At 35.9% G+C, this 15,518-nt stretch overlaps 1 protein-coding gene across 6 annotated transcripts in view; it reads left to right on the forward strand.

The window, feature by feature from the left end:
• WDR11 (WD repeat domain 11) overlaps positions 1-15,518 on the forward strand; it is a 54,543-nt gene that overhangs the window by 19,790 nt on the left and 19,235 nt on the right. For all 6 annotated transcript variants that reach the window (XM_040254879.1, XM_040254880.1, XM_040254877.1 and 3 more), the window contains 5 exons: positions 456-632; positions 3,543-3,627; positions 10,132-10,238; positions 12,048-12,123; positions 14,931-15,039. In XM_040254879.1, coding sequence (XP_040110813.1) covers positions 456-632; positions 3,543-3,627; positions 10,132-10,238; positions 12,048-12,123; positions 14,931-15,039 — 554 coding nt within the window. The remainder of the gene's footprint in view (positions 1-455; positions 633-3,542; positions 3,628-10,131; positions 10,239-12,047; positions 12,124-14,930; positions 15,040-15,518) is intronic.

Here is a 15,518-nt window from a genome sequence, read left to right on the forward strand (position 1 = left end):
CTTTAGGTTTGACTGGTTTGAGCTCTTTGAACCTATTTGTGATTACCAATTTTATGTGCACTTTAAAGAGCATCAAATCGAAACATAACCCTTAAGGAAGGCAGTGAGACAGGAATATGCTATAATCTGTCATGTACAGAAACTGTTCTCTAGCCCTAGTCCTTCTCGATTTGCCTTTGATGCCCTGAAGCCAGCAACTTTGGCTAAAACAGTGTTTCTTAGAAGACAAAGGCCCCTGAATTATGGATAGCATTACTCTGGAGTAATTTAACCTTTGAGATATTAGATGATGCAAATTAAGTCCCGTAGCTAAGTAAGACCCAGTGTATAGCTACGCCCCCAGAGTGCTACGTGACATCTGAAGAGTACTTCCACTGTGAAGTTCCTTCAGATTTTAAGATCAGCATATGTTGCAGTTAATGTATTTTTTTGTTGTTTGTTTTATCACAAACCAGGGCAGAGTGCAATTGCTGGGGAAGAACATCCCAAAGGCTCCGTTCTGCAGGAAGTGCAGCTCAAGTTCCTGCTAACAGGTCTGCTCTCAGGACTGCCCTCCCCACAGTTCGCTATCCGGATGTGCCCCCCATTGACCACAAAAAACATCAAGATGTATCAGCCATTGCTTGCTGTTGGTGAGTTCTTGTTTTAACTCTTAATATCTATTTTACATTTTTAAGACATTAAATTTTCCTGATTAATAGAAAAGCCTATATTCTCCTTTAGAATGCTTTAAATGGAGGAAGAAGCTCCATGAAATTGTGTAAATACTCATCTTGAAATGCTTTTTTCCCCTCTCCTGTTAATCTTTTTAAATCACAACAATAACTCATTCACTGGTGGCAGATGACAGAGATTCTGACACTATGGACGTGTTTCTGAAAGGTCAGGAGGGTAGTTCCTGTGTGATGCTGAAACCAGACTGCTTGTATTTTCTTGGACCATCTCAAGCTCTCCTGTACATGTCATTTTGTTTTGAGTTTTTGTTAACTAATAATGTGGTCAAAGTTAATATTTAGGAACAGCAAAAATCTATATTTGCTAAGAATTGTATGTTAAACCTGGTTTTATTTTGTTCAAAGTGGCTCTTTGTAAACTAAAAATTTGCCTTCTGGGTTGAAATTGCAATTTTTATGTTTTAGATTTTTAAAAAATTGGTCTGGGTTTCAGCTTGCTGTCAGAGTAATTTCATGGTAATATGATTAACCTGGTTTCTTTTACAGAGAAAACCCAATTTTAATTTGCTTTTAAGTATATAAGGTTAAAAATTCATTTCTCTAAAATTTTAAAAAATAGAATATTTGTTTGAAATTGTCATTATTTTTCTTAAGATGCTATTGGTTTGACTTCTGGTTTTTTCCCAGTTCTCTAAACATGTGATTTGTGATTCTTTTGTTTTTTTTCCTAAAAGGAAAATCTGATCACATGTATCTTGCAGCCCTTGTATCTTAGCTCAGTGGCTGGCTTGTGAGACCTAATGGCTCATTTGAGTATTACTGTTTGGTGGTACTGTTATTTCCCCATTTTTTTCCATTATCATCTTTTGAAAGTGATTTGAATTTAAGATTTGGTGATCTGTGCTTATAGGTATCCAGATTTATATAAATACAAATAGATGTTTAATTTTTGCTCTAGAAACTATTGATTCATATTAAACCTCTTTTTGAAATTTCAGTTGGAATTTGTCAATGTATATAGAATGTATGTCTCTGAATGTCAGTATACCTAATTTGTCAATTAGGATTTTATTAATTTCTTGGTGAAAATTATGTCTTGAGATTGTTAGGTAATAAGAGTTGATCAGAATCTGAGATTTCCATTGTAGAATAAGCTATATTATAGTGGTATATAGTGAATAGCAAGTCATTTATTGAATTTAGTATAATAGCAAAGTAAAAGCAAAAAATATATGTGCCTGAAGTCTTGCAGAGTCATTAGGAAACACAGACAGAGCTCAGCTGGATTTACTTCTCCTTCTAGGGCCTGTAAATCATAGTTTCGACATCAAAATGTACAGAATATAGAAATCATATAATTATTTTGAACATTTGCTAATTGAAAAGTTTGAGTAATTTAGATATTTTCTCAGGACTAGAACTAGAAGATATTGTGGCATAGGTAATAAATATAAAGTTATAATACCATATTTCTCTAGAATAGTTTTACAAGAAATTTCTGAAGCTTTATTCAGCAAGTTAGCCAAGATTGGAATTTGCCTAGCATTTTTAAAAATGCTGGGTTGGGAAGATCGACCCACTCCAGTATTCTGGCCTGGAAAATCCCATGGGGTCGCAGAGTCAGACACAACTGAGTGACTTTCTCTTTCACTTTCACATTATTATATTATTTCTACAATCTGTTGCTTTGTATGAATCCATTAATTCTTCTAGTCATGTGTAATGAGAAAGTGATTGTGCAACCACTAACATTGTTCACTTTTCTTGCTTCACTTATAAAAACATATTAAGGGCTGAAACATTAATTTCTGAAGAAAATATTACTTTCTCAAGTGGCCATGTCCCTTCTAATTAAATTTTAGACTGATTATGTGAGACTGTGAAAAGCTTTAGGTATAATAATCACTACAAATCATAATACAGTGATAACAGCAATAATAATAATCACATCCTTACATGGTGCTGAGTGTTGTACTAAGTGTTTTACACATATGTTTCTCATTTAATCTCCAATGAATAAATAGATTTGCACTGCAGGCAAGAAAACTGCAAGAGTGTAGGGCAGAGCCAGGGCTTAAACTTTGGCTTATTTAACTGTAAAATCCACAGTTAGCCACTGTACTTTATCATCTCTTTATGATGTATTTAATGTTAAAGACAGAGCAAAAAATCTTTGTAAAGAAAACTAGAAAAATCTGGTTAATGAGTTCTGCACGGTTGTGTTTTTGAGGACCAGTTATAATAATAAACATTCAAAAAGCTTAAGAAAGTGCATCGTCAAATTTTGTGTGTATTGAATTAGATTTTGCTGTTTCTGGCTTTAGGTAAGATTATAGAGTCCATGGAACTTCCCTAGTAGCTCAGCTGATAAAGAATCTGCCTGCAATGCAGGAGGCCCTGGTTCGATTCCTAGGTTTGGAAGATACCCTGGAGAAGAGATAGGCTACTTATTTCAGTATTCTTGGGCTTCCCTGGTGGCTCAGATGGTAAAGAATCTGCCTGCAATGTGGGAGACCTGGGTTTGATCCGTAGGATGAGAAGACTGTCTGGAGGAGGGCATGGCAACTCACTCCAGTATTCTTGCCTGGAAAATCCCATGGACAGGAGAGCCTAGAGAGCTCCAGTCCATGGAGTCACAAAGAGGTGGACACGACTGAGTGACTAATTACAACACAGCACAGAGTCTGTGAGATTAGACCCATTTTTGAAAAGAGGGAAGACAGAGAAATATACTCTTCCTTCACACCTACCTTAGGTTCCTTTTATAAAAGATAGATGTTTTAAAATGATTGAAATCTTGAGAGAAGACTTTTGTTAGATATGAAACTTCCACTAGATTAAATCTCCTCTATCATGTCATTTTGATAGGTACAAGCAATGGTTCCGTCCTGGTGTACCATCTCACCAGTGGGCTGCTGCACAAGGAGTTAAGCATCCATTCATGTGAAGTCAAGTGAGTCTGTCTTTGGGATATTGAGCTCATAAACATATGTAATATCAAAAAAGTTCTTATGGACTTTTCTACACAGAATACTCTGCAGTGATTATTTGACTGAAAGCTTTGAATAATAGATATTCTTGTTCAACTAATGGCTGTGTTCATCAAGGATGAGTACTAATTGTGTACTTCATAGAGGACCTTAATTCAGTGAAGAATTTTTTCTCACTTTATTTCTGCATCTTATTTATTTCTCCTAAGGTCTAGGCTATTTTCTTACTTGATATAATTCTCTTCCCTTGTTCCAGTTTATATAGTTTTTTTCCATTTCTGTAAAGATCTTATAGTAGGCCTTCTGATGAAAAATTTGAGTAAAGTCACTTTAATTTTTAATTAATCTCGTTTATTCTTTCATTTGACATATGATCTGTTTCATGAGCTCTTTGAATGCAGAGGTATCTGAGGGAAGGCTAACAGGACAGAAGGAAGCCTCTTGCTTTATGTTTTAAAGTATTATATACCACTTCAATAAAAATAAAAAAGTACATACCTACCTGCTCCATAGCATTATTTTTCTGATCACATGAGTATATTATTTTCTTTGCCCTGGTAATGATGGATTATAAAGTTATACATGTAAAATATAAATTTATTAATTTTCAGTTATTTTTGGATGATTTTGGAACAGATGTATCAGGCTATTTTCTTACTTCTGTACATTATATAAATTATAGGCCTCATGTATATATTAAAATTCTTAGGGAACCCTTAGCGTACACATTATTCTGAATAAATGCATTTTCTAAATGGGAAGGGTCAGTGCTTGAAGCATCACAACTTCTGATTGTGATGGAAGTTTCTGAGTTCAGTTCAGTTCAGTCACTCAGTCGTGTCTGACGCTTTGTGACCCCATGAATCGCAGCACGCCAGGCCTCCTTGTCCATCACCAACTCCCAGAGTTCACCCAGACTCAGTTCATCGAGTCGGTGATGCCATCCAGCCATCTCATCCTCTGTCGTCCCCTTCTCCTCCTGCTCCCAATCCCTCCCAGCATCAGAGTCTTTTCCAATGAGTCAATTCTTCGCATGAGGTGGCCAAAGTATTGGAGTTTCAGTCTCAGCATCAGTCCTTCCAATGAACACCCAGGACTGGTCTCCTTTAGGATGAACTGGCTGGATCTCCTTGCAGTCCAGGGGACTCGCAAGAGCCTTCCCCAGCACCACAGTTCAAAAGCATCAATTCTTTAGTGCTCAGCTTTCTTCACAGTCCAACTCTCACATCCATACATGACCGCTGGAAAAACCATAGCCTTGACTAGATGACCTTTGTTGGCAAAGTAGTATCTCTCCTTTTATATGCTATCTAGGTTGGTCATCTTCCAAGGAGTAAGCATCTTTTAATTTCATGGCTGCAGTCACCATCTGCAGTGATTTTGGAGCCCCCCAAAATAAAGTCTGACACTGTTTCCTCTGTTTCCCCATCTATTTCCCATGAAGTGATGGGACCAGATGCCATGATCTTCGTTTTCTGAATGTTGAGCTTTAAGCCAACTTTTTCACTCTTACTTTCATCAAGAGGCTTTTTAGTTCCTCTTCACTTTCTGAGAGTTAATGTTGCCTTAATCTTTCAAATGCATGATCTTTCGGTACAGCCTAAGTGACTGTTTATCGCCACTTTATGCTATTCCGCACCCCCACCCCAGTATCTCCCTAAATACACCTACATGGGGGATAATGTCTTCAGAAGCATCAGGTATCTATTGGGATCCTTTCAGACTGTTGGTCGTCGTCTTCTCTCCTTTCAGTAGTCTCTGCTGCCACTGATTCCTTCTCTCTCCCTTTCTTTCCCACATGTATTGACATTTCCTCTCACCCTTGGATTTTGTGTGCAGTGTTCCCTTTTATGGCAAACAGCAATGAGTCAAAACTCATCATTTAATCAATACTTGTTCTGAGGATTATGTTAAATGTTCATACTTTGCTTTCATTGTTTCATTGATTGCTCACTACAGCTCTATGCAGTAGGCACTATTATTATTCCCAATTTACAGAAGAAGAAACAGTATTATAGAGTCATCTGTGAAAAAGGTATATGCAATTCAGTCTAGGCCTTTTAGGCTTCAGAACTGAGCTCGTAGCATCCTTGTGCTGGGTCTTCAGATAAAAAAATTCACATAGATTAATTGGAAACAATTTGGCAGTAAGATAAAAATGTTGACTAAGCCAAGATTAATACCAAGAATTTGGTACATGCTTCTGGGAAATCAAGCACATTTTCATCTTTTTCTGAACACTGAAATCTTATTTATTTATTTACATTGAGGTGCAGTAAGGTATATTAGTTTCAGATGTACAGTGTAATAATACTTACATGTGTGGTGAAATGATCACCACAATATGAAGTCTTTAATAAAGACATAATAGCTAGTTAATCAGTGAGCTATTTGCTATAAGTAAGATGGTTATTCTGGATTGCTCAGGTTGTAGATGTCACTAAGAACATGATTTACACATTATGGTAGTATTTGTTATTTACACAAAAACTATTTATAAAGTGTTGCTTGGGGTACCAAATAACTCTCAAGGGTATGCTACTCAGTCAGGCTAGTGTTGTGAATGATCTCGTAAATATGCTCATTTTTTAAATATAAATTTTCCTCTTAATTGCTATTTTAAAGATAATTCACATTTTACATTCAGAGATGGTGCTCAAGAGGATGCTAAAATACTGCTGTCTTTGTGTTTCAATTAATGCAATTATAGTATTATAATTAAAAACCATTATGAAATTTCACAGATGTGTTATAAAAATTGCTGAACTTACTAGCAATAAACCCAATACATTCTAGATACTCATATGCAAATTAAAGGCCAACTTTTAAAAAGTGGTTTTTCTACCCTGTACTAAATGTGTTTTTTAAAATCACCTAATCTTAAGTACTTCAGTCTTATGCATACACATGGCCTGGGACTACCTAACTATAGATAGTTTATATCTGTGTGTTTGTCAAAACCATGATGCTTTAACCAGTTACACTTTATAAATATGAAATATATATTGAATCTCTTCTTTATGCCTGTAAACAGACAAAATCTTGGAGGTTTATAATCCAGTGGAAGATACCTAGAAGTAAATAATGTGGAGTGGTACATATAGGTTTTCTTAGATTATTAGAGTTTTTATATTATTAGTTGGTATCTTTGTCCTGTAGACTAAAATTACAATAATATAGCCCAATACTATGTTCATTGTCAAAAACTGTTAAAATGTATATGGGTATCAGAACACTGATGGACTCAGTATTGCTTTGAGTACATTTTGTTATTTGTGGAAAGTAAGATGATCTCCATTTTGTTCATCTGTAAATTTGCAGATGTTAGTTTCATATCATTATAGAACTTCAAAGCTTTTCAGAAAGTGTGTGCTCCCCTCAGACTACCTGGTGTTGGGAGATAGCCAGTGTAGCATCCCCAGTACAGGTAGAACTTGGGAATCTGTAAGAGCCAGAGCCTGAACATCTGTTGGTAGATTTTAAGGTTATAGTTGTTCAATAGTGAGGAATGCTACAAAACCAACTTAGATTATCTGAGTCAGAACATGAGCTATATAGTTCTTACAAGTTTTTTTTAATAAGCTCAGTGTATGATTAAACCTAGATGGACAGTGGTTTTCTAATCCTGGGAGCAGTGTTGTGCTCAGCGGTTTAACAAGTTTTCATTCTTTCCTTTTGAGAAATAATCTCCTCCTTATCTCGTACACTTTGAAGTCCAACGTGATTTTTATTTTTTTTAGTCGATCAATAGGAGTCAGGTATACAAGCTGCTGCTGGAATCTGTTCACAAGCAATATACTTGTGGTGCTCAATTATAAATAAGCAGCCACCCATGCTCTGTTATCTCCTCAGCACTGGGGCAGCCTGTAAACAGAGGGGAAAGCCCTTCTCTGGGTATGAAAGGCACTCAGAAACATAAGGGGGCGTGGGAGGCTTCTTTGGACGCCATTCTTTTAATCTGGCAGAATTCGCTGAGTCGCTGCCATGTGCTTGGATTGCCAGGGCAGGTACCTCCCTGCGGAGAGAGCGCAGTCTCCAGTCTCGGGCAGTGCTTCTCCATCAGCTGCACTGTTTCCTCAGCTTTTCAGGCTCGGGCAAAACCCTATTTGCCCTTTGAGTCTCAGCTTTAATGCTTCTCCAGGAAGCCCTGTGTGGCCCATGAGACCAGATTTCTGTGTGACTCGTGCAAGCTCCTGTTAAACTTGGCAGTGCTCCCTTTTGTGATAGCTAACTCCAGATGCACTTGTTTCATATCTCTTTCCTGCTGATCACAGGGCTCTTGAAGGACAGCAGTTAAGTCTGCCTCATTTGCACCTGTATTCCCTAGCCTGGCAAGTTGGGCACATGTCCTGGGTACTTAATAGCACTGACAACAGCATTTATGGGCCACTTAACAGATGTATCCTTAACATAATAATTGAAAAGTGAGAGGACTGAAATTTTTCCTGTCTAGAGATAGCGGCATCACTATACCGGACTATCAGATTTCCATCAAGACTTGAGAAGTATATCTTAAGGTTTCTGTGGGTAAACAGATCTGATTGTACCTATCAGACTTATGTAGAGAGCAGAAGTCCAAAATGCTGCTTCTCTCATTGTGCTCACTCTAAGTAGAAAAATTAATGAGTACTCCACATTAGGGGAAAGAAAGAAACAAGAGACAAAGGGACTCTTCCAGTGAATAATTAACCAACTTATATTGTAGTCATTATGGCTGTGGCTTGAGTGTAGTTCATGGAGAGGCTTAATGAAAAAAAACACGGCTTGAGTTAGAGATCTCGAAATAAAGAGTAATTGATGGTGATGATGAGTCTGTACAGTGCAGACTCTGTGCTAGGCCTTCTTTATGCACCCAGTGTTGGGACCCCTGCACAGCAGAGGAGGGAGCTGAGGTATAGAGGAGCAGAGAGCCAGTAAGTGCTGGAGCTGGGACTTGAACTAGGTAGTGGTCGAGGAAAGGAGGAGAAGGGGCCACTCCAGGCATGAAAATTCTGAAGAGTACTCAGTTTTCAGCACTCTAATGATTGTTTCAACACAAGTTTACATTTAAAGAGGTATAAATTGGTAACAGGAATTCCCAGCTCTTGCAAATGTTATTTTCAGTTCTCTTGGGATTATCTTTGCTCCTCTGAGAAAAGACAAGTAGACAGATAAGATACACAAGGGGTCACTGAGGAAAAGTTACTCTTATTGAAATAGCAGACAGGTTCAGATGACTGAGAGGTACCTGTGTTGCTGGGTAGCTTTGAAAATCAGAGAGCAGTGTGGATGTGATGCGGGAGCCATCACACCTTTTCTTGGGCAGGTGAGAGGTAGTCAGAGCAATCATGCTCACTCGAGCAATAGCATTCAAATTAGAGTAGGCATGGGAAAATTCGATCAGTCAGCAGGCATTTCCCATAAAGGACAGAAGGCAAATATTTTAAGCTTTGTAGGCCATAAAATTTCTGGCACAGTTCCTCAGCCCTGCCATTGTACTGTGAAAGCAGCCATTGATATTATATTGTTGTCTTGTACGTGCTGATGAGCAATTGCATATAGAACAGAGGTTTAGACTTGTCTCCCAGCCAGCTCTGTTACCTTGTATAGTAGAGACTCTTCGTGACCCCATGAACTGTAGCCCACCAGGCCCCTCTGTCCATGGGATTTCTCAGGTAAGAGTATTAGAATGAGTTGTCATTTCCTTCTCCGGGGGGTTTTCCCAAGGCAGGGATCAAACCTGCGTCTCCTGTATTAGCAGGCGGGTTCTTTACCGCTGAGCCACCAGGGAAACCCCATTACCTTGTAAGTAGTGCAGAGTAATAATAGTGTTTCTCACTTCTTTTTGTGACTACTGTGATGGATTCACATGTCTTGAGTCCTCTCATTTTCCATTGATGGTTAAGCCAGTTATGTCAGTGGAAAAAAAAACACGGACTCACTCACTGCCAGTCCCAAGGAAATGGGACTCACAGGGCATTAGGTTGATAGGTTCGTGCCTTGTAATACATGTTTATTTTTTTCTTTTAGGCTGTTTTTAATTGATAAACTGTTTGGAGCTTTCATCCACTTCCAATCTAACAGTTCAGTCTGTATTTCTTCAGGAATTTTGGCTTCCTAACCAGCTAGGAATTTTGATAAAATTTGATAAAGTTCCTTCATGTACTTTAAGCAGTCTGCTCAGAATATTTCTATACCACTTGTCTTAAACAATGGAGTTCTTGGCAATGATCTGGTACTCTTCTTTGCCAGATTTTAATAGTCATTTTAATGCCATGACTTCTGATAACTAAGCTATCTTTGGAGATAAAGTTTTAATTAGAAATAATTTCTTACATGTTGGAAATATATAATTTATTCTCAGATGTTGTATTAATATTGTTCTTTAATTAACTTGTATAATAAAATTTAGGACATAGAAAAAACTGAATTTTCAAATAAAATTTTCAAACAAAGAATTTTAATCCTTGTTTAATTTCTCTATATAGGGGTATTGAATGGACGAGTTTAACTGGTTTTCTTTCTTTTGCTACCTCAACACCAAACAACATGGGATTAGTGAGAAATGAACTTCAACTGGTTGATCTTCCAACAGGTTTGTGTATTTAGACTATTAAAATATTTAAAATGATAATTGCCTTAGAAAAGACTCATTATTGTTTGTATGCAAATTGTGCTAACACAAGTCCATGGAGTACCATCAGCCCAAATGGACAGATTCATAAATGGGATATCAGTTCTACTTCCAAGTACATTGTTCCAGATAACCAGAAGTACAGTTTTAAAATAACTCTTTGTAGTTACACTTCTTTGGAATCTTTTAAAAAAATTTTGGCCTTTTCAGGAAACCCTTAAAAATCTTACAAGGATTGTTGTAAAATGCTCAGCTTTGAAACTTTTGATATTCTCTGGCTGACTAGTAGGAAAACTTAATTTAGGAGTTTAAAGGCATTACAATAGGAACTATTCCAGTAAAGTAACTTGTTCACAATTGTTAAAAACCTGCAACCCAGTGAGTTTCAAAATAAGAACTTAAAAGCAGAGTAAGGTGAAGGTTTTATATTATTTTTTATATAGCATATGGAATGATTTCAAGTATTTTTTTTAACAAAATTATGGGGAGTCTTTTTAATGGCTTAGCAATATAAATGTATGTAGCTTCAACCAAAAGTTATATGTGTGTGTAGTAAATCATACTTATGGTTGCTTCCTTATATTGTCAATACATGTTTCCAATTTATAGTTCTTACGTATCAGATTATGTTACTAAGCCTCAGAGAATTAGCTCCTGTTAGTCCAGTGTTGCTCCAGTCTAATTGGAAATGACCTGCCTGGTGACCCATACCCCTGCCTTCCTGATTTGTTGGTAAACTGACACTGGTCACTGCAGTCACATGGTGGCCCAGGGATGAAATGCTGTCCTATAGTATCATTCACTAAAAACATGCCTGTGCATTTTTCCCATCAGCTCAGGTTCAGAGCTCTTAGATAACTCAAAATCTGTCTTTCACAGATTTCTTTTTGAAGAACAGATTTCTAAGTAAAAGATACTGACTTTTCTTAGGTAGGACATTTAAGTTCATAAATTACAGATTTTTACAGCCTTGTCTTCTAAGGAGACCAGCAGACTAGCAGAGCCAGGAAAGGGTGTAGCGTGTTTGGCGAATAATATTAGTGAGATTCGATGTGATGGCCTTGAAGAGCAGGGAGACATGTAGGCATCCATTTGTCTTTGAATTGAGTCTCTTCTCTCTTTTGTTTAATGTAAGTAGAAATCTAGGAGATGTTACTAAAATATTTTTTCAAAATTAAGGTAGAACTTACTTTTTTTTAGTTATAGAAAACTTTAACTTCTTTGGCTATTAACTCATTCTTAATATTCCCCAATTTCAGTTTATAGAGACCTTTGGAGGAACATGTCAAAATATTGTAGTTGAGTATTTGGCACGTGGGACAAGAAATCTTAAATACCTATTCAAAGAGTGTTTTCCCCATTAGTTAATATTTGTAAGCATGGAAATGTTTATAATACTTTGAATGTACCAGTAGTTTTTATAGTAGATAATTGCTTTACTATAGATGCCTTAAAACTTTAGAAATTGATGTTTCTAAATTTCTAAAATTAAATTATTTGTAAGGTACCACAGAAGGGCGTTAAGAAATTCTATAAAAAATGAAAATATCCTTTTATAAAGTAGATATTTGAATGCAAGTAATACAGTGTTGGTCTTATAATACTTTTGATTTAGTTTTGAATTTAGATCATTAGAAACAGCTTAAAGCAAATGGAGGAGTGAGGAGGAGACTAGAAGGTACCACTGATCAAATTACATTGGTATAGCTTTTAGTTTCTTACGCGTTTCATGTGTTGTTTTTACATTTTGTTTAATATTTACAATTAAAGGCAGGAGCATTGCTTTCCGTGGTGAACGAGGTAATGATGAGTCGCCCATCGAAATGATTAAAGTATCTCATTTGAAGTAAGTGTCAACTTAAAAAAATCTGGTGTTATCACAAAGGAATCTCAAGCATTTTCTTTTTTTTATCTTTAAGGAAATGAGAACATGCATGCATGTGCATAGAATTTCTTAGTGGCAGCAAATTGTGATGTGCAGCTGTATCACAGAAACTATTTTAATTGCAAAATTAAGTTGCTGTTGCTTTTAATTCTCCATTCAGATAAGTTACCATAAGACAAGGTGACTTATCTGAATCTTAACATCTCATCAGATTGGTAAAATGAGTAACCCCATTTTGTTCAACTATAGCTATACTGATAGAAGTACCTGTTACTCACTAAGAAATGTTAGTTATTTGGTGAAGTTCTTTGTTCAGCCTCTACCTCAGTATGTGCTTACTGAGTGAAAGAACTCATTTTCCTTATTTATAACTTAGATCTAATTCTAGAAGTTTTTTGTTCCAAGGAAAAATAGATGTAAAGCAGAATCATTGACAACAGAGATTGACTGAAAACTAATCAGAAGAACAAAGAAAGAATTAGTAAGCACAATGAAATTGTTTTTAACATTGCTTTAGCTTTTTGAGGATCTCTGCATTTCCATATAAATTTTAGAATCAACTTAACCAGTTTTATCATAAAAGCTTACTGGGATTTTGATTGTGATTGCATTGAATCTGTGGGTCAACATGGGGAAGAACTGACATCTTACCAAGTTTTGTGATTTATGAGTATGGTATATCTCTCCACTTATTTAGTTCTACTTTAATTTCTTTCAATAATATTGTGTAGTTTCCAGTATACAGGTCCTGTACATCATTTGTGAATTATTTTTTGCTTTTTCTTTGATGCTATTATAAATTATATTTTTTCTTCTGTTAATTTCAGTTTTCAATTATTCATACACTGAAATAGTTTGACATATTTATTTATAACATTATATAAGTTTCATGTGTACAACACTATATTTCTACTTGTACTATATATACTTCACAACATGCTCACCACCCAAATTTTATTTTCTGTTGCCATACAGTTGATGATCTTTACCCATTTTACCCTCTCCCGTGTGTCTTTCCCTATTGTAATCACTACTTTGTTCTCTGTATATCAGTAAATTATGTCAATCAATTTTGTTAACTGTTTCAAAGAAAATCCTTTGGGCTTCTTTCATTTTTCTTTGTCGTTTCTGTTTTCTGTTCCACTGACTGCCATGCTTATATCTTGTTGAGTTATTGGCTGCTTTATTACTGAAATAACCTGTTTGTCTTTTCTCAGAAGCTTAAATCTGATTTGTCTGATTAGTATAGACACTACTCTAGCTTTCTTTTGATTAGTATTTGCATGATATATCTTTTTCCTTCCTCCTCTTTGTAACTTATCTCTGTCTTTGTATATAAAGTTGATTTCTGAAAGAGCATATAATGGGACTTATTTTACTATTTGATCTGATAATCTCTGCTTCTAATTGCAGTGTTTAAGTTATTCATATTTAATGCAGTTATCAACATGGCTTATGTTTTCATCTGCCATTTTGGTAGTTTTCTCTTTTCTTATTTTAAGTAAATGATATAGTTTATAATTATGCCAGGTTTAATTTTTCATAGGCAAAATATCAGTAAAACCCACATAAACAAAAGTTCTTTGGGGGAGATCCTCAATAATTTTTTCAAATGTAAGGGAGTCCTGCCATGAAAAAGTCTGATAATTGCTCAAAATATTTGGATGCCAGATTTTTCTATTTCTCGTCGGTCTGGACTCTACACAAGCCTGCTAAATTAATACATCTTAAATGTCTGGTCCCATTAACACCACTGCCTCAAAACTCAAGGATCCCCTGTTCTCTACAGAATGAATCTATTCACGATAGCACTGCATCTTAGAATGTCTTAGGGCATTTAATGTGAATCCAAAATTCGCATGTTACTCTTCTTTCTCGCGATGATTGTTCTCATCTCACATACTCTGCATTTCAAGTAGCACATTTCCCCCACACACCCTGTCTCCTTTTCTGTCTTTTGCCATTTATCACACTTGTAACTCTGCCTAGAATGCCATTTCCCTATTGTCAAAGTTAATATCAGCTTTCATAGTGAATCTTTATAGCATTGACCAGGTTCTCTTTTGTTTATATTAGTTATTTACATGCATGTCTCTACTTGTTTTATATTAGATATAATAAAAGTGTGACATATTTCATTTACATAATCCCTTGTGATTTATAAAATCCTTTCATGTGTGCTGTCCCTTTTTCTTTATCCTTGTAGTATTTAGTGAGGTTGATGAGGCGGGTTTTACTAACACCATTTTAAAGGCAAGTAGACTAAAACTCAAAAGGTCACATGGTTTGTCTGAGGTCATATAACTCTCACATGGGAGAATCTCAAGTCCTGTGATACACTCAGCTACAAGTCACATTTCCCACTCTGTTACAGTTCCTCACAGTCGGCATGATAGAAACTTTACTTACTTTTCCATTTAGTTTTTCCCGTAACCTGCATACCGATCAGCCCATTGATACAAGTAGTGGTATTTTCATGTCTCAGTGAGAAAATTGAGCCTCAGGAGGGTTATTTTAAAATTTGGATGTGAGCTCGTGCCTTCTCTCATTCTTCATTCTGAGCTGGGCTCCTTGCTCTGATGGTGTGTGTGACTCTCACAAGTCATCTTGGAGCTTTACCTTCTCAGAGCTGCTGATCAAGAGGGCTGAGAGTTAGTTTAAATTCTCTTCGTTTAGAATGTGTCATCTGAGCTTTATGAACTTATTTGTGCTACTTATGGTGAAAACACTGCAAAAAGAGCTTCATTTAGTAATTTTGTTTATTTTAGGCAATATTTGGCAGTTGTATTCAAAGATAAACCCCTGGAGTTATGGGATGTTAGGACTTGCACCATTCTTAGAGAAATGTCCAAAAACTTCCCTGCAATAACTGCTTTGGTAAGTTATAATTTTAAAGAAGTAAACAGTTTATTTGGGTATGTATATACATGGTGAATATTTTTCTTTAGCTCAAATTAAAATCATTACTGCTGTATGTTTTATTGCAAAAAATGTATATTCAGAGAAGATGATCTAAACAAATGGAGATAATTCTTATTTTCTTGGATGGGTTAAGCTAATATTATGTTAAAGTCCAATTAAAATTTAATTTAGATATTTTGAGGAGCATGATAAACATATTCTAAAATATTTATGGAAAAATAAAAGTCCTAGTAGCTAAGTTAACCTTGGAAAAAAGAGAGTAATATAGGCGGTATTGGGGAGGTAGGCCCCTTCCCACTCCATACAGTAGATATAAAACCATAGAAATAAAGTAATGTCATACTGGCCCCAGTAAGAGAAATGGATTGGTATAATAAAGAGCTCATTAATAGGCCTGTAAATATTTGGTAATTTAATGTACAGCAAAGTAACTT

The sequence above is a fragment of the Oryx dammah genome, unplaced genomic scaffold, assembly GCF_014754425.2.
Source record: "Oryx dammah isolate SB20612 unplaced genomic scaffold, SCBI_Odam_1.1 HiC_scaffold_14, whole genome shotgun sequence".
NCBI classification, from domain to species: Eukaryota; Metazoa; Chordata; class Mammalia; order Artiodactyla; family Bovidae; genus Oryx; species Oryx dammah.